Raw genomic sequence first — 24,478 nt, 5'->3', positions numbered from 1 at the left:
TACAGGCATAAGCCAGCATGCCTGACCAAAAGCTCACTCTCTCTCTCTCTCTCTCTCTATATATATATATATATATTTTTTTAAGACAGAGTCTCACTCTATTGCCTAGCCTGGAGTGCAGTGGTGTGATCTCGGCTCACTGCAACCTCTGCCACCTGGGTTCAAGCGATTCTCCTGCCTCAGCCTATTGAGTAGCTGGGATCACAGGCGCCTGCCACTGCACCTGGCTAATTTTTGTATTTTTAGGAGAGACAGGGTTTCACCATCTTGGCCAGGCTGGGTTTGAACTCCTGATTTCATGATCCACCTGCCTACATCTCCCAAAGTGGTAGGATTACAGGCATGGGTAACGGCGCCTGGCCAAAGCACACTAATTTTTGACAGTCAATTTTATCAATCTTTTCCCTTACGGTATTTGAATATTTTAGAAAGACATGTCTGACACCAAAGTCATTAACATATCCCACTATATTTTTTTCTAATAGTTTTGCTTTAGCAATTTACATTTAGATTTTATTGTTAGAACTTATACTTGTTAATGGTGTGAAATTTACTTATATAAGAGAGGGGAGAGTAAGGAGGCTTTTGGCAAGGGTTACTGACATAACTTTCACATAGAAAGGCTTTAAGAGGTTTTTCGTCATGTCTTCTTAGAAGCCACAGCCTGTACAGAAGCCAACTCCAAGCTTGAACTTCTCTAGGGATCCTTTGGGCAGACTAGATCCCATTTTTAAAACCCTTCAGTCATTCACATATAACATGCAGCATCTTCTGCTACATTTCATGAATGAACACTCTTCCTTGTTTTGCCTTTAACAAAATTATTTCATCCACTCAAAAGCCTCACTTTTTTTTTAAAGTATCGTTTACATTGTTCTATGTGTATAATAGGATCTGGAGGGAAAGACATTGTGTGCCGAGTTTTTGAACTTCAAAATAAAATTCTACTTTTCCCCAATTAAAATTCTGAAGTTGACAAATTGCCTACCACAAAGTTTGTACAAACCCATGCTCTTTTAAATTTGTGCATAGTATCTCTTTTCCTATGCTTTCAATGCAAAGTTTTATTAATCTGATATTGAAAAAATAGTATTTCCTTGGCCTAAACTGTATTTCTTCTGATCCTAGGGAGATTTAGTACTTACCACATATTTATTGGTCACCTGTTGCCTCTTCATATCCTTTGACGATGAACTGGAGAAACGCATCATTTCCTAAGGGATTTTTATGAACTATTTTATGTTAAGGATATGAATTCCATAGTTTATATGTGCTGTGATAAATTTCTCCCATTCTTAGCTTTAAAAAATATTGTATCTTTGTTTTGCTATCTTTGGTCATATAAAACCTTTATACAGGTCTGATACAGTCAAACCTATGACTTGTTGGCAGGAGGTGGGGAGGCTTCTGAACATCATGTGATGTTTAGGAAGGCCACTCTCATTCCATGATTCGAGTGTGCCACAGAGTCCTCTAATCACTGTCTGTTCCACATTTAGATAAACCACTTGAAAGTAACTTTCACATATGTAAAGAATGAATTGTATTGAGCAGTACAAATTTTTCCAAAACTGTTAAACCACTGATGTGATAGGTCACTTTTTTGTATATTTTCTTTATATGTGCAACAGCGTGAATATGTATGTTCACACATACATGTTAAAACGTTATAAAATGTATTAGAATTTTGTTAGGTAGAATCTGTAGATTAATTCATGGGCTACTGACATCTGTATGATAGTGAATCAATCTTACCATATAAAGAATAAAATATTTGTCTTCCTTTTCATCCTCCATTAAACTTTCATCATTCTGTTTGCGTCTATAGTCATATGTGAATTGATTACTGCATTGATGATATGCCAAAAGACTTCTGGGGTCAGGAAGTAATATTTAAAAAGGTCAGATATAAAGGATCAGGGAGTGGTCTGAATGTCTGAGAAAAGGGAAAACACATGGTCTGCTGAAGGTATTCACATGTAGTTTAAACTTCATGCATACAGAATCAAACATGTTTGCGGGCCAGTTTATGAGAACTCACCTACAGTTTTGGTTTCTTTTCTTCACTAGTTTTGAAATTTTAGTAATTTAACAACCTTTATTAGTTTAAATGACATAGGTTTGATATAATTCATTTACCCAGATTTAGAAAAGGGGTTCAAACTTAAACTTTATTTTCTACTCTTCATTGGTTACTGATGTTTCACGTTTTTAATTTTGATTTTGCCTTTGTTTACATGTAAATGATGAATACATCTCAGTAAGCTGTCTTATTAAAAATGACTTTTTATGCCAGGCATGGTAGCTCACGCATGTAATCCCAGCACTTTGGGAGGCCAAGACAGGCGGATCACCTGACATCAGGAATTAGAGAAAAGCCTGGCTGACATGTCAAAACCCTGTCTCTACTAAAAATATAAAAATTAGCCAGGCATGGTGGTGCATGTCTATAATCCCAGCTACTCAGGAGGCTGAGGCAGGAGAATCACTTAAACCTGGGAGGTAGAGGTTGCAGTGACCCAAGATTGCACCATTGCATTCTAGCCTGGGCAACAGAGCAAGACTCCATCTCAAAAAAAAAAAGACTTTTAAAATAAGACATTAGCTTCTTAGAACTGTTAAATATCTAGTCAATGCTGAGATAGAAGCCACCATTTTACCCTATATGATGGACTCTAATGTCAATCCTACTGTATTGGATACTCTCCTCACCTACTTTTAGAAAAATGCCTACCATTCCTAATAAAAAAAAAAAAACTTCACAATCTCTCAGTCCTGAGCTGCTGCATGTCTTTTTTATTTCTGAGATAATCATGGCCGAGATGATCGGCTCTTCTATGTATAGTATGGTTATCTTTTCACTTTACATTAATGTTTAATTACTTTATGCTAGGCACGCTGCTGAGCAATTTACATGCATTATTTCATTCTTCTATTAACTTTTGAGGTAGAACCATTATTATTCCCACACTATAAATCAGACTGAAGCTTACAAAGCACAAAATGCTGCCCCCAAATTAGAGGGCAGAAAATGGAAGTACAAAGATCTTTTTGATTCTGGAAAATGTGTCTTAATCCTGGATAAGTATTCAGAGAATGAGCTGGGTAGTGACAAAAGATAGGAACTTTGGAAGGTAGCCTGGAACAATGTGTTAGAGGCTAGGTTTTTAGGCTATTTTGAAGAATGTGTGCTTTAACTTAAAAACTATGGGATGCCACTGAAGAATTTTAATGAGGGAGAAATGATATTAAACATATTTTTTTAAATATAAATTTGGCTGCAATGTGGACAGCTGACACAGACAATGGTGAATACAAGGAGACTAATTGGAAAGCTACTCAAGTATCCCATGTCAAATATATTAATGTGCATTGGACAAGGATGACGGAATGGAAATGGATTAAAGAGGTGAGATTTCAGACATATTCAGGAGATGAAACCTACAGGTCTTGACAACTGATTTGATGTGGAGGGTGAGGGAGAGGAAAGAGTCAAGAACGACTCCATAGTATGAATTCTTTCATGATGAGCAAGATGTGCACGCTGCCTGAAAGATTTCCTGCAATCTTTACATTCATAGGGTCTCTCTCCAGTATGAATTCTCTGATGTAGAGTAAGAGATCCACTATAGCTAAAGGCTTTCCCACAAACATGACATTCATAAGGTTTCTCTCCAGTATGAATTCTCTGATGTTGAGCAAGGCCTGCATTCTGGCTAAATGTTTTCCTACATTCCTTACACATATAGGGTTTTTCTCCAGTATGACTTCTCTGATGTTGTGCAAGTGATGAACTATTGCTAAAGGCCTTCCCACATTCAATACATTCATAGGGTTTCTCTCCTGTATGAACCCTCTGATGTTGATCAAGGTATGCAATTTGGCTGAAGGCTTTCCTACATACTTTACATTCATAAGGTTTTTCTCCAGTATGAACTCTCTGATGTTGAGCAAGGTGTGCATACTGGCTGAAGGATTTCCTACATTCCTTACATTCGTAGGGTCTCTCTCCAGTATGAATTCTCTGATGTACAATTAGGTATCCGCGATGGCTAAAGGCTTTCCCACACACATTACACACATAAGGTTTCTCTCCTGTATGAATTCTCTGATGCTGAGCAAGAAATGAACCATTACTAAAGGCCTTTCCACATTCAATACATTCGAAAGGTCTCTCTCCAGTATGAACTCTCTGATGCTGAGTCAGGTGTGCAATCTGGCTGAAGGCTTTTTTACATTCTTTACACTGATAGGGTTTCTCTCCAGTATGAACTCTCTGATGTTGGGCCAGATGTGCATTCTGGCTGAAGGCTTTCCTACATTCTTTACATTCATAGGGTTTCTCCCCAGTATGTATTCTCTTATGTTGTGCCAAGTTTGCACTCTGGCTGAACGTTTTCCCACATTCAACACATGCATAGGGTTTCTCTCCAGTATGAATTCTCTGATGAAGAGTAAGGGATGAGCTCTGGTTGAAGACTTTCTCACAGTCATTACATTTCAAAAGTTTCTTTTCTACATAGACTTTCCTATGTTTCATTTCAACAGATTTTTTCCGGTAACTTTTCTGTTGTGGTTCATGCTTATGTTCTTTTTCTTTGGTGGGAAAACTCTGTTGTATATCAAAGATTGTATCCTGGTGGAATGTTTGCCAAGATTTGTTATATTCTTTATTTTGAACTTCTGGAAGGATTTCCTTATGAGTGATGATTAATTGACTAAGATGTACCTCTTGACTTCCCAGCTGGTTCCTATACCAGTCCTCACTTTGACAGTCTTCTCTGAAATTGGGGTAATCAAGGCTATAACTAAGATGTCTTGTTCCCACTGTCACAACTGTGGATGATTCTTCATACGTCTCTTGCTTTGATGAAAATTCACTGTTTTTAAATACATACTCCCAATCTAAAAGACATCAAGAAACAAATGTCTTTTGTATTTAATTCACTAGAAGAAACTTCTTAAACATGTGAATAAAATACATAACAAGTTAAAGGATTTAAAAGCTTATAATGCATTCTAAAATAATGACATTATAAATAATAAGAAATTAAGAGAGTTGATTAAGGAAATAATCATTGACAACCAGTAAGGTAAATATAAGAAGAACAAAACAAGGTGGTCATCCAAAATCATAATCAGCTTTTTATATCTAAGTTAATAACAGACTTCAAACACCTTTCCTCTCTTATCATAGGTTACCTGCATTCAAGCTAAGTTATCTTTAATAAGCCAGTTTTATGATGTTAACACGATTTCAAAACTCCACTGGAATCACAGGCCTAAAAACAACACTAGGCAGTATTAATATCCTTAATAGGATACATGTAAAACTTTATGGTTGTTCATATTGTTCATAAAACTCTGTGGGTAAACATTTGCAGTTAGAAAAAAGTCTTCCTGAAAATCATTTTCTATGTAACAAATTCCAACCATATGTAAATTTTCAATTGATCCCTAAGATGCCTTCATATAAGAGTAGTTTTCTATCAAACTGCTTGGTCTTACTAACCTAGCACAGAACTTAATCTGCCTTCCCGTGTTCAGTTCCAAATCAGATCACTTCATTTTTCTGCTTAAGATTTTCCTGCAGTTTCGTACTACGTTTAGAATAAAGCCAAAATTCCTACCCTGGTTTACAAAACTCTACATGACCTGGTGTTCTCTGATCTTATATTCTACTACTCTCTTGCTTGCTTCATCCACTTCAGTCATATGGGAATTCACTATATTTCCACTTTAGGAACACCAGACTTGCCATTTCTCTGCCTGAAAAGCACTTTCCACAGATACCTGCTTGATCTCTTCTCTCAGTGCACTTCTTCACTTGAGGTTCTGTTCACATATTACCTCTTCAGTATGGCCTTTTCTGAACATCCAATATGAAGTATTCCATACTCTTATGTTTCTCTTTCCTCCTGCTTTACACTTCACAGCACTTAACTTATTTAATATCATATTACATGTTAACTTACTCGCTATTCTCATTAGAATGTAAACATTCATGTGTAGGAACTTTTTTCTCACCCTTGAACACCCATTGCCTAAAATAGCCTGGAAAGATAGAAGGTGCTTAGTATCTTTGGAATAAATACTGAATCAATAATACATAAGCCATCACACTAATTCATCCTCTTATTAGAATGACATGCTTGCATGAATGGGGTAAATGTCTGAAATCAAATGGAATATTACTACTAAAATATTATAGAGGATAATGATATTTGGAAGGAAAAGAATCTGAAGGCAACATACTTAAATTGAGGCTGCTGACTCCCACTGTGCTGCCTCAGTGCCCTTCCAAATTCCACTTTCCTCTCTAAACAGTTGCAAATCACACTCATGAATGCCCTATAGAAAGTCAACATGAAAATTAAATTCTGAAGACTCATGGGTCAAAAAAGAAATATGAAATGACTGCCAAGGAGCAATGATCTAATTAAATAAGCCCAGAATTAGGTTGATAAAACTATAATAAGGAAGTAAAAACATAGGTATAGTCATTGATGAACACTAATTCTCATTAGACTGAAAAGTTAAGGATGGATGTTATAATCGTTACGGGCATGATTCTTACATTTTAGAGTGTATCAGAATTAGATAAAACTTGCTAAATGACAGATTGCTATACTCTGTGCACAGAGTTTTTGATAGAGTTAGTGGAGGTTGAGGGCTGAGAATCTTCATTTCTAATAAATTCACAGGTGATGCTGCTGGTCTCAGGACCACATTTGGAGCATCAATGCACGATAGCACCCACTGGAAGCATAATATAAAAAGGTACAACAAGCCAGCAAATAAAATAAAATGGAATTATAAAAAATATTCAAACATCCCAAAAGAAGATAGAGATGAGCAAATATTTTTTAATGAGAAATATTAAAGAGAAAACAATAGTAGACCCAACTCAAATTATACAAATAATTAAATATTAATGAACTCCTCATTTAGTTAAAAGGCAGAGTTTATAGGAATCATCAAAATGAAAGACACAATTATATGTTGTTTATAGAAACCTCACATTATATATAAGAATACATTAAAATAAATAGTAAACAGATAAAGATGTAACATTCGAACAGTAAGCATAAGGCTAGACTGATTATATTCGTGTCAGATAAAATAGACTTTAAAACTGAGTATTACCAAAGATAAGGAGACATATAGTAATAAAGGGATCAATTCACCAGAAAAATAATCTTTAATGTGTGTGCACCTAATATAAAGCCTCAAAATACATAAAACAAAAATTGAAAGTGTAAGAAATAGGTAATCCTATAGTCATAATAGGCAACTAACACATGCTTTGCTCAGAAACTGACAAAACTAGGAGAAAATAGTAACAAAGAGGATCTCAACAGGGTTAACTACTTTGATCTAATTTATATTTATACAACACTACACACAACACTTGTACAACATGTATTCGAGTGCACACGGTGTGTTCAGTAAATAAGATAGACTATATTCTGGGGTATAAACCAAGTCTCTATAAATTCCAAAGTACCGAAACCAAGGTGAGTATGCTCTCTAACCTCAATAGAAGTTATATATCATGGGCCAAATCATGGACCCATGATTATAAATCATGGGCCAAAGAGTATAGTAAGAGAAATTAGAAAATATCTCAGTTGATAATGACAGTACAACATATCAAAATCTGAGGGATACAGCTAAAATGGTACCTAAAGGAAAATCTAGTTTTCAAATGCTTATATTAGAAAACAACTAAAAGTCTAAAAATCAATAATCTAAGATGTCACCTCAAGAAGTGAGGAAAAGACCAAAGTAAACTTAAGGAAAGTAGAAGCAAAAAGTTAAGAAAGAAAATTAACAATACAGACAAACAACAACAGAGGAAATAAAACAAAAGTAGGTTCTTTTAAAATATCAGTTATCAAGAAAAAAAGAATAGATACCAGCAACACCAGAGGAGTTATCATTACATATCATACAGCTGTTTTTTAAAAATGTTAATAAATTGAACAACTCAGATGAAACACAGAAATCTCTTGAAAGACATAGCCTTCCAAAGCTGATTCAACAAAAATCAGATAACCTGATTAACCCTATATCCATTAAAGCTGTTATGTAAAAAATACTTCAGGCCCAGATGTCTTCATTGGTGAATTCTAGCAAATATTTAAGGAAGAAATAATATCATTTTATCCAAACTGTCAGAAAATAGAAAAAGATAAAACACTTTCCAACTTGGTTTCATAAGGCCAGTATTATCTTGATACCAAAACGAGATAAAAAAATTATAAGAAAGTAAACCTGCAGGCCGGGCGCAGTGGCTCATGCCTGTAATCCCAGCACTTTGGGAGGCTGAGGTGAGCAGATCACGAGGACAAGAATCATGACCATCCTGGCCAACGGGGTGAAACCCCGTGTCTACTAAAAATACAAAATTTAGCTAGGCGTGGTGGCACGTGCCTGTAGTCCCAGCTACTCGGGAGGCTGAGGCAGGAGAATCACTTGAACCTGGGAGGTGGAGGCTGCAGTGAGCCGAGATTGAGTCACTGCACTCCAGCCTGGTGACAGAGCAAGACTCCGTCTTGAAAAATATATATATACAAACAAATAAATAAAAGTAAACCTGCAGACCAATGTAGCACATGTACATAAGGCAAAATCTTTAATAAAACTGGGCAAAGCAAATCCAGGAAAATATGAATAGCATCATCTTCACCAAGTAGAGTTTATCCCAAAAATGCAAGATTGGTTTCACATTTGAAAATCAATCAGTGTAATTCGCCATATTAAAAGGTTAAAGAAAAAAAAATCACATGATCATTTCAACAGATATAGAAATAGTATCTGATCCATTTATTATAAAAATGCTCAGCAAACCAGGAATAGAAAGTAACATTTTGAAACTGACCAAGGACATCTAAGAAAAACTTACAGCTTACACTGACTTAACAGTAAAGATAGAATACATTTCCCCTTAAGATTGGAACAGCACAAGTACATCTCCTCTTAACCCTACAATTACACATTAGACAGGAGGTCCTAGCCACTGCAATACATCAAGAAAAATAAGGTGTAAGGATCAGAAGGAAAAAAAACTATTTGTAGATGGCATGATTGTCCATCCAAAAAATCCTCATAGACCTACAAAGTAACTGTGAGGGCAACTATTAAATGAATCTAGCAAGGTCATAAGATGTAAAGCTAATACAAAAATCAATTTACATTTTTTGCATACTAGTGGCAAACTATTAGAAAACTGAATTGTTAAAAAATTATATTTATTATAGCAGTCAAAAAGCTATTAAATACTTAGGAAAAAAATTTAAGAGTACCACTACACTGCATACTACAAAATATTCTTAAAATAAATTTTATTATTTTTCCTTTTTCTTTTTCAGAAAGAGTCTTGCTATGTTGTGCAGGCTAGTCTCAAAATCCTGGACTCAAGTAATCCTTCCACCTCAGCCTCTCAAGTAGCTAAGATTACCAGCGCACGCCATCACACCCAACTTCGAGACATTTTTAAAGACTAATAAATGGCTTAATAAACCATACTTATATTAGAAGACTCAATGTTAAGCGGTCAGTTCTTTTTCAATTGATGTACAGAATCAATGTAATCCCAGCAAAAATCTAAGTTTTTTGAGTAGAAATTCTCAACTTCATTCTGAAATTTATATGAAATGCAAATGATCTAAAACAGTCAAGGCAATTTTACAAATTGCACTATCTGATATCAAAACTTACCATAAAGCTACAGTAATCAAGGCAGTATGGAACTGGTGAGACAATAGACATATAGATCAATGGAACAGAAGAGATTCCAGAACTATACCCACACGTATGTGGTCAAGTGATGATCAGGAAAAGTAGCAAGGTGATACAATTAGGAAGAGAAAGTGTTTCCTGACAAACGGTCTTGGGGCAACTGTATATCCATATGGAAAAAATATGAACCTTTACCTCACACAAGACACATAAATTACCTCAAAATCATTCACAGAGCTAAATGTAAATGCTAAAACTTTAAAACTCCTAGAAAAATATCTTTGTGACCTGGGAGTAGCAAGAATTTCTTAGATATGAGAAGCACCAACTAAGACAAGTTAATAAATTGGATTTTACAAGAATTGCTAACTTTGCCTCCAACAGAGGTGGCAGTAGAAAAATAAAAAGGCAAGCCATAATTGGCATATATAAGCCAATACATATAAATGATAAAGAACTTGTTTTAAGACAATATACAGAACTCTTACAACTCATAAGATAAACAATCCAACAAAACATGGGCAAAATATTTGAACAAATATTTTATAAAAGTTATATGCATGGCCAGTAAGCATATGAAAAGAGGCTCAACATTATTAGTCATTCCAGAAATGCATACTAAAACCACAACACAACTTTTAGAATGACCAAAATTAAAAATACTACTAATGATACCAAGATTTGGTGAGAATGTGGATTAACTGGAAGTCTCATACACTGCTAGAAGAATGGTATAATTCCTTCAGAAAACTGACAGTTTCTAACAGAGTTAAACATATACCTGTCATATAATTCAGTTCTTCCATCTTAGGTATTTAACCCCCCAAAAATAAAAATATATGTTCACACAAAGTCCTGTACATGACAGCTGTATAGCAACTTTATTTATAATAGCCCCAAACTGGAAACAACCCAAATGTCCATCACTAGGTGAATGGATAAATGAAATGTTGCATTCATACTGCAACAATATAGATAAATTTCAAGATCATTATGCTGAGTGAAATAAGCCAGACATAACATACTGTATGATTCCATTTACTTTAGATGGAAATTAATAAAAAACAACAAAGATCAGATTCATGTTTGGTTGGAACTGGGAGTGGAGAGTAGGATAGATGGAAAGACACAAGCTATCTTTTGGGCTGATAGAAATACTAAATGTGTCTTGATTGTGGTGACAGTTTCATGGGTATATGCAAGTGTCATCAAACTGTACAATTTATATGTATCCAGTTTACTAAATATAAATAATTCCTTAATAATAATACTGTCTGATCAAATACAATAAAACCAGAAAACTCTCTTTTAAACAACTCTGGGTGAAAAAAAGAAAATTTTAAGGTAGATTATCTAGTATGAACAGCAGTAACAAAAACACTTAGTATCAGAATCTACAGGAGATAGACAAAGACAAACTTAGAGGAAAATTCATAGTCCTTAATCATCTCATTACTAAATAAAAGAATGAAATTAATAGATCAAGCTCTCATTTTGGCACTATGGAGATCAAAATAAATAAGAAAATTAGAAGGAAAGAATTAGTAAGGAGAAAATATTTTATGAATTAGTATGAAAAAACCAGAAAATTGGAAAAGAATACTAATACATAAATCCATAAGCTAGTTATTTACAAATAAAGTTATTTATGAGCAGAGTGACCTAATAATACATGTATTCTTTTTTTTTTTTTTTTGAGACAGAGTCTCACTCTGTCTCCCAGGTTAAAGTTCAGTGGTTTGATCTTGGCTCACTGCAACCTCCACCTCCCGAGTTCAAGTGATTCTCTGCCTCAGCCTCCTGAGTAGCTGGGATTACAGGAGCCTGCCATCACACCTGGCTAATTTTTGTATTTTTAGTAGAGGCGGGGTTTCACCATCTTGGCTAGGCTGGTCTTGAACTCCTGACCTCATGATCCACATGCCTCGGCCTCCCAAAGTGCTGGGATTACAGGTGTAAGCCACCACACCTGACCAATATATTCTTTTTAAAAAAGAATAGTTATACAAAATAAATTAAAATTGGAAACCATTATAGATACAAAAAAAGAAAAATAATTGTATATTACTTTGCTCAAATTCATGAAATCTGATAACCTAAATGAAAAGAACAATTATCTAGAAAAATTAAAACACATACAATTTAACCAAAGACAGGCTGGAAGCAGTGGCTCATGCCTGTAATCCCAGCACTTTGGGAGGCCCAGGTGGGCAGATTATTTGAGGTCACAAGTACAAGACCACCCTGACCAACATGGTGAAACCCCATCTCTACTTAAAATACAGAAAAATTAGCTGGGCATGGTGGCACATGCCTGTAATCCCAGCTACTTGGGAGGCTGAGGCAGGAGAATTGCTTGAACTTGGGAGGTGGAGATTGCAGTGCACCACTGCACTCCAGCCTGGGCAACAGGTCAAGACCGCATCTAAAAATATATATATATTAACCAAAGACAAACTATACAGATGCCATTTACCATGGAGGATACTGAGAACGTTGTCAAAGATTCACTTCTCCCACAAAGGCCTCAGCATCAGGCTGCATCTCTCAAACTCTTAAGACCAGTGATCTCATTCATTCACACTGACATCTCTAAATCAGAGTATTTTTCTCAGACCGTATCTTCTAAACCAGTTGCATGTTGCATTTCTTTGCTTGGAACTCTCCTCTTATACATATAACCCTCTTATGTCCACAGCCAAATTTATCATCTTCCCTCCAATCAACCTATTCTGATTGTTTCTATTAAGTGTTATCATCTTGTAGTTACCCACACTTGTAAATAAAATTGGCTTTCTTTTTTCTTTGCTGGTGTATAAGCCTCTGAATAATCCCAAGAATTTAGCAGAATCCTCTTCTCAAAACATAAAGTCAGCTGGGCACGGTGGCTCAAGCCTGTAATCCCAGCACTTTGGGAAGCCGAGACGGGCAGATCACGAGGTCAGGAGATCGAGACCACTCTGGCTAACACAGTGAAACCCTGTCTCTACTAAAAAGTACAAAAAACTAGCCGGGCAAGATGGCGGGTGCCTGTAGTCCCAGCTACTTGGGAGGCTGAGGCAGGAGAATGGCATAAACCCAAGAGGCAGAGCTTGCAGTGAGCTGAGATCCGTCCACTGCACTCCAGCCTGGGTGACAGAGCGAGACTCCATCTCAACAACAAACAAACAAACAAAAAAAACATAAAGCCAATGAGGCTTGGAAAAAGAATAAATAAATAAATGCATCAATCCTTCAATCTAAAAGGAATGAGTAACTGAGAAAGGAAAAACAAACAAAAAAAAAACTGGCTGCTTCTTTTTTTTTCTTTAAGACAGGCGCTTGCTTTGTTGCCCAGGCTGGAGTGCAGTGGCATGCTCTCAGATCATAGGCTCAGGTGATCCTCCCACCTCAGCCTCCCACGTAGATATTACAGTCGCATGCCACCAGGCCTGGCTGATTTTGTGTGTGTGTGTATTTTTAGTTGTACCATGTTGCCCAGGCTGGTCTTGAACGCCTGGGCTCAAGTGATCCACCCACCTTGGTTTCCCAAAAAGCCGGGATTATAGGCACCTGGATTTTTAAAAAATGAAACAAAGCAACCTGTATAAAACTAAAAGGCAAGGACAAGGAGATGCTGTGACATTTGGGTCCAACAATAGGAAAATGGGTTATCAGAGAAGATTACTGTCAGAGAAGACTGTAACTTGTGAGAGAATATAAACAGAACAAATTGAGGAGCTCATGCTTAAAGATGCCTCAATATTTCTTCCCAGGCTTTGAATCTTTAAGAAAAGCTACCCAGGAAACATCAATGATGAACTGAAATCTTTCAGAATTGCTGAGCTTTTCCTGGCAATGGCTTCTATCTCCCTATTTCTCTCTCACTCACCAGGGCATGTGCCTCTTGTTCCCTCCTTCTTCACCATCCAGGGCTCTTTTCCTTGCTCCAATAATGAGATCACATCTGGCTTAGAAACAGAAACTCCTGCTTACAAAAAACAAAAGGGGAATTAGGCAGGTATATAAGTAAGATCAAGTTTCTGCATCATCAAGAAGGTGGGAGCATAATGGGAAGGAGCTGAGGAATAAGAATGGGGAAGATGAAGCTGCCAGTTCTACAAATTCAACCTATTTTGGGAAGCACAAGAAAGGGAAATTTAGTGAAGGACATCAGAGGTTTCCCAACATTACACTGGAGCTCAGTCCCATGTAGATTCTGAATTACAGGAGACGTCCTTACCCAGTGATACCAAACTCCTGTAGTTCTCCAACATCACTTTCCTGTACAAATTCCTCTGAGCGGGGTTCAGCCATTCCCATTCCTCTTGAGAGAAATTTACAGCCACATCCCCAAATGTCACCAAATCCTGAAATGACATAAACACATTCTTGCTCAACTAGTGTTCACATCCTCACATGAGCCTAGGTTAAAAAGTTAAATTGTCTATACTTTGAGAGAGAAATATTGCACATAGCAAAACTTTCTGACAGTATCTTAGGTTCTGGGCAACACATGTCAGATAATTACTAGATGACTTCTTTGTGCTTTGTTTTGATATTCTGTCATGGAAAGTATACAATTTGAGAGATAATCCTACTGTTGGAGAAAAGGATTTATAACACACACAAAATTGGAAAATAACAGAACATTGTAAATCGAGTATAAAATATGTTATTCATATTAAATGCCAGAGTATTTCTCAATATTGGAAAATCAGATACACTGGGGAAGTAAAGAGCTTCAAGGAGGAAACAGGCTGAGTTAAGCTTTTTAATGTGTACATAGTTGAACCTGGCATTTTTCCAAACTCAGTACAATGGAATGGTCAATGTTCCAGAGACATCAATAGGGTTGTATAAAAATACATATAAATATGTTTGATGCTTACAATATTGACTTTCCGAAATTAAATATATATAATAGAAACAGTAAACAAAGTTTTATACTGACTTGCAAAAATATGGCTTAAATGTATACCATAACAGAGAGTAATCAAGAAGCTGAGTGACAGATCACCTGATATGTGGAAGTATGCCACTGAATTTGTGCTTGGTGGCAAAGATAACATTTACTAGTCAGCTGTCAAGGTGATGCATTTCATCTCACTGATGACCTCAGGTATCTCACATATTTTTTACATTTCATAGTACACATTTCATAATGACAACCTAGGTCTTGTGTGCTGTATTTTAAACACTTGTTTTACACAAATTCCTCCCCTATAGATGGTTTAAATGAATGGAAGGCATATGGTTTGGATGAACAGCAGCTTGATGTCACAAAAGGTATCTGAATCAGGCCAGAGGTGATGGTGCATGCCTAAAGTTCCAGGTACTCAAGAGGCTGAGGCAGGAGGATTGCCTGGGATGCTTGAGTCCAGCCTGGACAATATAGTGAGACCCTGTTTCTAAAGACAAACAAACAAAAAGGTATCTGAATCAAAACAAGAAAAAATTTGTCACAGATAAAATGAAGTTGATCTCAAAGACTATGACTCTGATGTCTTGAGAATAAGAGTACTATTACAATAAATGTTTGAATCTGTATAATCAGTACTTGATAGAAGGAATCAAAGAAGTACAATAAAAGTTATTTCAATATAGGACAAATTTCGGTTGGAAATAAAAGTTTTCCTGAGACTGTGTGTAAGAGACAACAAGTGATTGCCTAACAGCTCTTGATAACCCCACTAAGTTGTAAAGATAGTTGGTAACTTATAAATATGCTACATAAGAGACAAAATAATATAATTTAAACACTATTAATTTACTTAAATAGTGAATGTCTCCAAGTCTGATAATAAAATGCATCAAAAAATACCCACCGCTCTCACTAGAGAAACATATACAACTGTGCCTATTTGATGAGCAAGAGAGTTTTTAAAATGTTACAGTACAGCTCCCAAATACTACTACTGCATCTTGAAGTAAGGATCTTTAAGATAACATAGAACAAGACCTAGTTCGCTTCCTAAAAATGAAAAATGGGTCTTCTTCCTAACAAGATAAATCAGCTCAAGACTTACCAGGGCTTGCTGTATGGTTAGGCATACACATCTTGGTTTTGACATGTCACAGAGTAAAGCCTGCTCTTAAGCTGGGCTGATATAGAGATGGGATTCAGTGGTACACACCTGAACAGCTATGCTGATTCCTTAAACACTGAAATATTGCCACACCCACTGGTAAACAGCTACTGCACTGAGTGCTGCTAGTGACCAGATTTCTCCATAAGGAATTCAGCAACTGAAGATTAACGCCCAGCATGGCAGCAAACACCAGGATCCCAGCTAAGATACGTTCTGCTGTGTGCCTTTGCCTTGTTAGTTGTCAAATATGAACATCACCCCTACCCTTATATGACTCTTTGCAGAGTAATGCTCCTGTTGAAGAAATACTCAAATACATCAGTGATTTTATTTAGAAACCTTTTCAATGGAAAAAAAAAAATGAGTCAATGTTAACTGCTACTGTCAGAACGATGCACAAAAGTGTTAAGGAGGTTATCTATGAAGAAAGCAAAAGTATGGCTCCAAGAAACATCAATTACATGCATCAGCTGTTTAAAAAGCTTCCATCTCTGAAACACTTCTTAATACAAGGATATCTAAAGAAGTGACTTGTCGCTTCAAAAAAGGAAAGGAATGTGAATCAGGTCTAAAAAGTAAAACTTGTGCTGGATAGGCCTGGGCACTGCTATTCATCCATTCTACTGTAACTCAAACACTTCAATAAAATTCTTTAAAATTTTGTGCAGGAGGGCCGGGAGCGGTGGCTCAAGCCTGTAATCCCAGCACTTTGGGAGGCCGAGACGGGTGGATCATGAGGTCAGGAGATCGAGACCATCCTGGCTAACACGGTGAAACCTCGTCTCTACTAAAAAAAAAATACAAAAAAACTAGCCGGGCAAGGTGGCGGGCGCCTGTAGTCCCAGCTACTTGGGAGGCTGAGGCAGGAGAATGGCGTGAACCCAGGAGGCGGAGCTTGCAGTGAGCTGAGATCACGCCACTGCACTCTAGCCTAGGCGACAGAGCGAGACTCCATCTCAAAAAAAAAAAAAAATTTTGTGCAGGAAAGTGTTCCACACACATCATTTATTGTGTAGACATTAGTGAAGAAGCTTTTGCTACACAAAGTCCTCAAGAGACATTTTTTAGCTGCACACATGAACTAATGCATTCTGTGTTTTAATTATCTGACATTTTCCTCTCAGCCAATGAGACCATGAATACCTTGCAAATGCTTTTTATAATTCTTTTGATGTAATTTAAAAATTACCATCATTAAAGAAACTTAAAAATATACTCTCCAGTATTTCTACCCTCAGTGATTTCCCCCCACTCCTTTTTTTTTAAATTTTATTTTTTGGGAGACAGGATCTTGCTCTGTCGCCCAGGCTGGAGTGCGGTGTGACGATCATGGCTGATTGCAACCTCAACTTGTAAGGCTTGAATGATTCTCCCAACCTCGGCCTCTCAAGCAGCTGGGACCACAGGCGCTCATCACCAGGCCCAGGTAATTTTTTAAATTTTTGGTACAGATGATGTCTCACTATGTTGCCCAGGCTGGTCTCAAACTCCTGGGCTCAAGCGATCCTCCTGCCTTGGCCTCCCAAAGTGCTAGGATTGGAAGTCTTTCACCCCCATGCCTACTCCTGTGTCACTCGACCTCCTAAAAGCAATTATAATTTATAGTTAGTATAATCTGTTCAAGCAGTTCCTTATACTGATGTCTATGATTATGTAGATATTTCACTTACCGAGAATGTCACTTTTATTGGCTGAGTAATATTACATAGTATAATTATGCCCTGTCTTACTTACTAACCCCCATGCTTATTTTCAGTTGGGTAAATCTTAATTTTTTTTTTTTTTTGAGATGGAGTTTTCTGCCCTTGTCACCCAGGCTGGAGTGCAGTGGCACGATCTCAGCTCACTGCACTCCACCTCCCGTGTTCAAGCAATTCTCCTGCCTCAGTTTCCCAAGCAGCTGGGATTACAGGCACCCACCACCATGCCCAGCTAATATTTTTGTATTTTTAGTAGAGACGGGGGTTTCACCATGTTGGCCAGGCTGGTCTCGAACTCCTGACCTCAGATGATCCAGCTGCCTTGGCCCCTCAAAGTGCTGGGATTACAGGCGTGAGCCACCGCACCCGGCTGGGTAAATCTTAATTTTTTACTATGATGTTGCATAGGTCTTGAATTATTTTTTAAAATCGATTCATAGACGTTGTTCTCTCCATTGAGACCAGGATTTCACAAAATTACTTAACCTCAAGAAAATTTTTAATTACACTGTTTTGACCCAGCAACAATATGGTCAAATTGTTTTTGAAGTGAAAAAAAACAATTAAGGGTGGGAGCAAAGTGTTGGCTTGCACTCGAAGACATCCTCAAAGAGTTCTTCAGGTAGAAGTAAAACAGAAGGAAAATGGAAGCATGAAAACACAGGAATAAATTAAGAGTTCTAAAGCAGTAACTATAAATACAGCAATAATAATACTGTGGAGTTAAATCACCACAGGCATCTCATCCTGTTCAGGAAGCGATAAGGGTACTAACCATAGGAGGAAGATTACAGAAGAAAGAAGGATTACTACATATGAGTAATGGATGAAAATTATCTTAGAAAAGCCATTAAAAGAACAATAACAATTACATATAATTACTAAAATAATAAGGAAAAATACCTGACTTAACCAAAAAAAGCAAAAAAGGAGAAACAAAGGAAAAAAGAACAGATGGGAAAAATGGAAAACAAACAGAAATACAGTAGTTTTAAAAACATATCTATAAGTATTATATTAAATATGTAATAAACACTAAAAGATTAAGATGATCAGGCTAGCTTTTTTAAAACTAGCCAATTATATGCTGCTTATAAGAGGCATACTTTAAATATAATTTTTAAAGGCAGAGGTTCTCAAAAGCCATGCATTAAAATCATCCTGGATACCTGTAATCCAGCTACTTGGCTACTTGGGTGGCTGAGGCAGGAAGATAACTGGAGGCCAGAAGTTCAGAACCAGTCTGGGCAACATAGTGAGACCCCATCTCAAAAAATAATAATAATAATCCTGGGAAACCCAATAAAAATGTGTTTTCTTAGGTGCCACCAAGAGACCATGATTCAGGAGGTCTGGGGTGGGGTCCTGGAAACAGCATTTGGGCTAATGGATTCCATCTATTCTATACATCACACTTTCAGCTTTTTCTTTCTTCTGTTACCAAATCAGTAGCAGGAAGGAAGAGGTGTCTAGCTCTAGCTATCCTGGTCTCACTCACAGATGAGGAATTCATCTGAATGCCTATTACCAACCGGGCACTATTCTAAGAGTCAGGAATACAAAGGTGAACAAAACAACGTTCCTCCTCTTAATATTCTAACAAAGGAGAGAAACATTAAACATAAGGTCATACATGTCAGGTAGTGACAAGTGACAAAAAACCAAAGAAGGTAAAGGGTGATTAAGAGTGACAGGGTGTTTATTGCAGATGATATGGTCAAGGTAAGTCTAAATGAAGAGGTAAGGTTTGAACAACAATCTGAGTGAAATGGGAGGGCAAGCTATGTCAACATGTAGGGGGATGGGGGAGCACATGCAAAAGTCCAGAGACAAGAAAAAGCAGAGTACGCCTGAGAGACAGCAAACTCACTACTGTCATTAAAATGAAGAGAGGTCGGCCGGGCGCGGTGGCTCAAGCCTGTAGTCCCAGCACTTTGGGAGGCCGAGACGGGCGGATCACGAGGTCAGGAGATCGAGACCATCCTGGCTAACACGGTGAAACCCCGTCTCTACTAAAAAATACAAAAAACTAGCCGGGCGAGGTGGCGGGCGCCTGTGGTCCCAGCTACTCGGGAGGCTGAGGCAGGAGAATGGCGTAAACCCGGGAGGCGGAGCTTGCAGTGAGCTGAGATCCGGACACTGCACTCCAGCCCGGGCGACAGAGCGAGACTCCATCTCAAAAAAAAAAAAAAAAAAAATGAAGAGAGGTAAATATTTGTAGAAACTGAGGTCTAGGAAAGCCAGGAGCTGAAGCACAAAGGGCCTTCTAGGCCATGGTTAGGATACTGGATTTCATTCCAAGTAAGATAGGAAGGCAATGAAGGTTCTGGGCATGGGAGTGAAATAATGAGCCCCATCACAGTCTCGCTACAGTGTCCTTCATCATTTTCCACCACCCTCTTAATATCATCACTCACCATCATCGATGTTACTGACCCTCAATGTATATTACAACTTCTTACATCTGACTCAGTCACTAACTGGTCACGTGGACATGTCACTTTCTTCCCCTGGCCTCCTTTTCTTCATCTGTAGAATGAGAAACTTGGACAAGATCACCCATAATTATCTTCCTGGCTTTACTGTTTTATAAGCCTAAGACTGTGCTGTCTAATACACTAGCTACTAGCTACATATGGCTAAATTTAAATCAAGTAACATTACAAATTCAGTTTCTCAGTCATGCTAGTATATACAAGTCTTTGTAGCCACATCTGGCTAGTGGCTTCTATATTAAACACTGCAGATATACAACATTTCTACTGTCAATCATCACAGAAAGTTCTACTGGACAATGCTGTACTAGCTGATTTCTGCATCTGCCTCACCTTACTCTTTCTCCATTCTCTATATTTTAACCTAGAGGTTTGTATTTTTTTATATATATTTAACCTATATAATGTTTTTAACCTCTACGAATTTTTATCTATGTGTAGATAAATTGTTTTTTTTTTACTAAATGAATATTCCATCCCTTCCCCATTGATTTAAAATAATATCAGTACATCATATAATTAAACTAGTATACATTAAATTCTATGAAGATAAAGACAGGGCCTATTTTTATTTATCACAGCACTTAGCATAAGGTCTTTAATAACTATATGTTCGGTGAATGAATATTTCCATTCTTATGGAATTCTTATACTTGGATTTGTTTCTTAACATTATATGTTTCTTCTGGCTCCATTCCACACTAACTACTGTTTTCATTCTTATAGATATATACAGCTTTTATTTTAATGTAGATTTAAGTGCTCTCCCGTTACTCTTTTTCAAAAAAAGTTCTACTTTTTACATATTAATTCCACTAATCTTAACTGGATGACCTAGAATAACATAGCTGTGGACACTCAGAATGTCCCTAAAATGGTACCTCATTATTCCCTGGAATACTATTCTTCAAAGCCCACAGAGTGCCTGGAAAAATCCCTGCCCTAGCTGACCCACACTTTAATATTCAAGACTCAACACATCTCACTCCTCAAAATCACTTTGAGCAAGAGACTTTGCCCTGTTCTGTGACTAAGACCACCTGACAACCCTCCTGGCTTGCCTTCTTTTCAAACCTAGGTCTGTGGAAAAGCTTTATTTATGCTAGTGGTTACATCTGAACATACACCTCAATCTCAATGAATCAACTTACTACAGTGAAGATTATCATATGCCAATGAGTGTATTTTTGCATCTTGAGAGCTTCTAACAGACACTAAACCCAGAGGAGGTGCCGAACTATTTCTTGAGTGAAGATAAAAATGCTGGCTGTGGAAAAAAAGATGACTAGGCTTTTGGAGACTTTTACTTGAAAGCAAGATATGAGGAACGAGTCACTGGATGAATGGAACCTTGTTAGGTTGGAGTACTTTGGAAGAAAAACAAAATGTTCGTATAACCTAAAAAATAAGATGGCATTTTAAGGAAGAGAGAAGAAATGCTTCCTTACCTTGGACATGGCTTTAAGGATTCCAGAATTTGACAGTTCTTCTGTCCTACTCCTTCAGGCTCCTCTCCCGGAGAGGGATGGTATCCTGAAAAAGTAGAGCTGGAGAAGGAAGAAAAACCATAAAATGCCAGGCCTGCCCTGCAGCTCTCAGTACCATCAGCCTAGAAACCTTTCCTTCTCTTTCTCCTTCTTTCCCCAACCTCAGGAGTCAATTAGAGATATTGCTGAGCAAGTCATTTATATCTAAATTTACAATTCTTTTGCCCACATGCTTTGGATCTTAAGGATACAACATATGGGCCAGGTGCGATGGCTCACGCCTATAATCTCAGCACTTTGGGAGGCTAAGGCAGGCGGATCACGAGGTCAGGAGATCGAGACACGAGGCCAGGAGATCGAGACCATCCTGGCTAACATGGTGAAACCCAGTCTCTACTAAAAAATACAAAAAATTAGCCGGGTGTGGTGGTGGGCGCCTGTAGTCCCAGCTACTCGGGAGGCTGAGGCAGGAGAATGGCATGAACCTGGGAAGTGGAGCTTGCAGTGAGCCAAGATCACGCCACTGCACTCCAGTCTGGGCAACAGAGCGATACTGTCTCAAAACAAACAAACAAACAAAAAAACAATATACATGTTCTGTGCTTAAGTTACCTTCCCATTTATAATTTAGAACAAAAACAGCAATTACACAATGGCATTACCAAGCAAGGATTTCTCCCTCTTTCACACACAAAGGCTCTTCATCGGAGTAATTAATTATTCAAGACATCATGGTAATAAGGAATTAAGCCAAACTGGAAACCAGGTCTAACTTTTAATTCTTTCCACCCAATCATGATGTTGAAAGGAAATATGTCCCCACCCTTTCTGCAAGGATGAGAGATAAAGTTACAAAGTAAAATTTCTCAGAGAAAGCATCTCTATACACAGAGTGAGCATCAGAGGGTCCCTGTGGTGTGGTGGACACTCCATCAAAGAGTCAAGACGGCCTACGTCAGGGCCTGGCTTATGACAACCCACAACTGAAAACTAATCTCTTGACTTTTCTGGGCAATCTCCTCAGAGAGAAAGAAGCAGAGAGGGAAGGAGGGGGCAGGCTATGAACAGTCATCCAAACCCCTATCATTAATTCTTATCCACCAGACCTCACTGTCTTAAAGAATAAAGCTATTACCTAAGAAGCAGCATAACTTAGTGGTAAGAACGACTAGGCTTAAGGATCAGAACACCTGGTCTCAAACAGCCAAACCATGATATGCTACCTCTACAACCTCTGGCAAGTTAGGAAACCACTGCAAACCTGTTTCCCTATCAGTGAAACGGTAACTATTCCCTATCAATTGTTGGGAGGATTCTGAAATGATCTACATAAAGCTTTGAGCACAGTGCTTGGTACATCCTTTCTTAAATAAATTTTCATCTTTCTGTCATTTATTTTCATAAATAGCACATGGTAGGTCTCCCATTCCTTTTTCCTGTTAAATTCCTCACATGCCCCCAGAGACTGAGAGGGATGGAAAAACTACTGTGCCAGACAACAGGCAGCCAGCGTTTTCAGGCTTAAGTCTGAGGCTCCTGTCTGTCTCTCCCTTTCCAGCTCTCTTCCCCTCTCCCTTTTTCCATCTTCTCCCTTTCATCTCCATCTCGCTGTCTCTCCACCACAACAGCAGTCTCCCAAACCCCAGAGAACACCAGCATCTCCAAGCACCCACACAGCTTCCTGCCCACAAAAATCACAGACAACAAACCACACAGTTTCTCACTCTGGCACCTCCCCTGGCAACCTATGGACATGCCCCCACATTGTAGCCCGCCCTGCTCTCACAATGGGTCATATAAGGCCATTCTGAGTCACACCGTCACACTCACTGGTGGAATGACACACAGTGCTAAGTCACACAATCTCTGTCAGTCTCACATAACACACTGTCACGCACAATCTCACTGTCACATACAATCTTAGTCCAACAACACAAACTGTTCACATAGTTTCACATAAAGTGACACACACTCACACACTGTCACACAAATTCTCACTGTCGCAGTTTCACGTGGTCCCACATCAACAGCCACACACCGTACACAACCACACATGGCCTCACACACGGTGACATGGCCTCACATACTGTGACAGTCTCACATGATCCTACACACACGGTCAAACTCTGTTCACAAAGTCACACACACTGCCATACAGTCTTACATTATCCCGCACACACAGGTCACACACACAGTGACATGGTCTTACACACTGTTCACACATGGTCTACACATAGTGACAGTTTAACACTGTCACACATTCCCAGTCTCACACATGGTGATGTGGTCTTAAACACATCCCACACGGTCCCATATACCGTCAAAGGCTCCCGCACACACAGGGACAACGGTCTCATACTGTCACACACATTCTCACACCCAGTCTCACACTGTCACACACAATCCCACATTTGTCCCACATGGTCTCACACTGACACATTCACACACGGTCTCACACACATTCTCACAGTCACACACGGTCTCACATTCTCACACAGTCACACATGGTCTCACACACGGTTCCACACTGTCAAACACATTGTCACACAGGGTTCCTTAATGTCACAACATTCTCACACACTGTCACACACGGTCCCACACACGGTGGCATGGCCGCTCCCGGCGTCAGCTCCATCCCGCGCTCCTCACCGCCTCCTCCCTCCGGTGGGCACTTCCTTCGCGCGGTCCTTGGAGGCCGGGGCTGGGCCAGGGCCCGGGCCAGGGCTCGATCCTGGCCGCCGGCCGCGCTCACAAAGGCGCCGCAGCGCTAGGGCAGGCCGCAGGGGCCGCTGGGAAATGAAGTTCAGGTCCGGCGCGGCGCAGAGGATGCTGGGATGGTGGCCGAGGGTACCGGGAGGCCGCAGGTCTCCCCGCTCAGTTGCGGGTAGTTTCTAATGCGCCGCCTTCCCTAGTAAGCCCACCTCCGCTGGACTTCAGAACCCCACTCGGACCAGCCGAACCCTCTCAGGCCGTTCGACCGC

The 24,478-nt window shown here is 38.6% G+C and overlaps 1 protein-coding gene across 5 annotated transcripts; it reads right to left on the bottom strand.

Annotated features, from left to right (window-relative positions):
- Nucleotides 1-453: 453 nt before the first annotated feature.
- On the bottom strand, nucleotides 454-24,474 carry ZNF583 (zinc finger protein 583). Of its 5 annotated transcripts, none has more exons than XM_026457552.2 (6): nucleotides 24,147-24,474; nucleotides 21,459-21,557; nucleotides 19,933-20,059; nucleotides 13,967-14,093; nucleotides 13,616-13,714; nucleotides 2,779-4,905 (listed from the first exon to the last, which is right to left on the bottom strand). In XM_026457552.2, exons 3-6 carry the CDS (start codon nucleotides 19,936-19,938, stop codon nucleotides 3,428-3,430), a joined length of 1,710 nt encoding a protein of 569 aa, XP_026313337.1. In that variant the 5' UTR covers nucleotides 19,939-20,059; nucleotides 21,459-21,557; nucleotides 24,147-24,474; the 3' UTR covers nucleotides 2,779-3,427. The 5 variants fall into 5 exon arrangements, with proteins under 5 accessions (XP_026313335.1, XP_026313337.1, XP_026313336.1 ...); XM_026457551.2 differs by having other exon boundaries at nucleotides 19,933-20,044; XM_026457550.2 differs by lacking the exon at nucleotides 19,933-20,059 and having other exon boundaries at nucleotides 454-4,905; nucleotides 13,616-13,711.
- Nucleotides 24,475-24,478: the final 4 nt, after the last annotated feature.

The sequence above is a fragment of the Piliocolobus tephrosceles genome, chromosome 21, assembly GCF_002776525.5.
Source record: "Piliocolobus tephrosceles isolate RC106 chromosome 21, ASM277652v3, whole genome shotgun sequence".
Classification (NCBI taxonomy): Eukaryota; Metazoa; Chordata; class Mammalia; order Primates; family Cercopithecidae; genus Piliocolobus; species Piliocolobus tephrosceles.
This window is presented reverse-complemented; position numbering and strand designations above follow the sequence as displayed.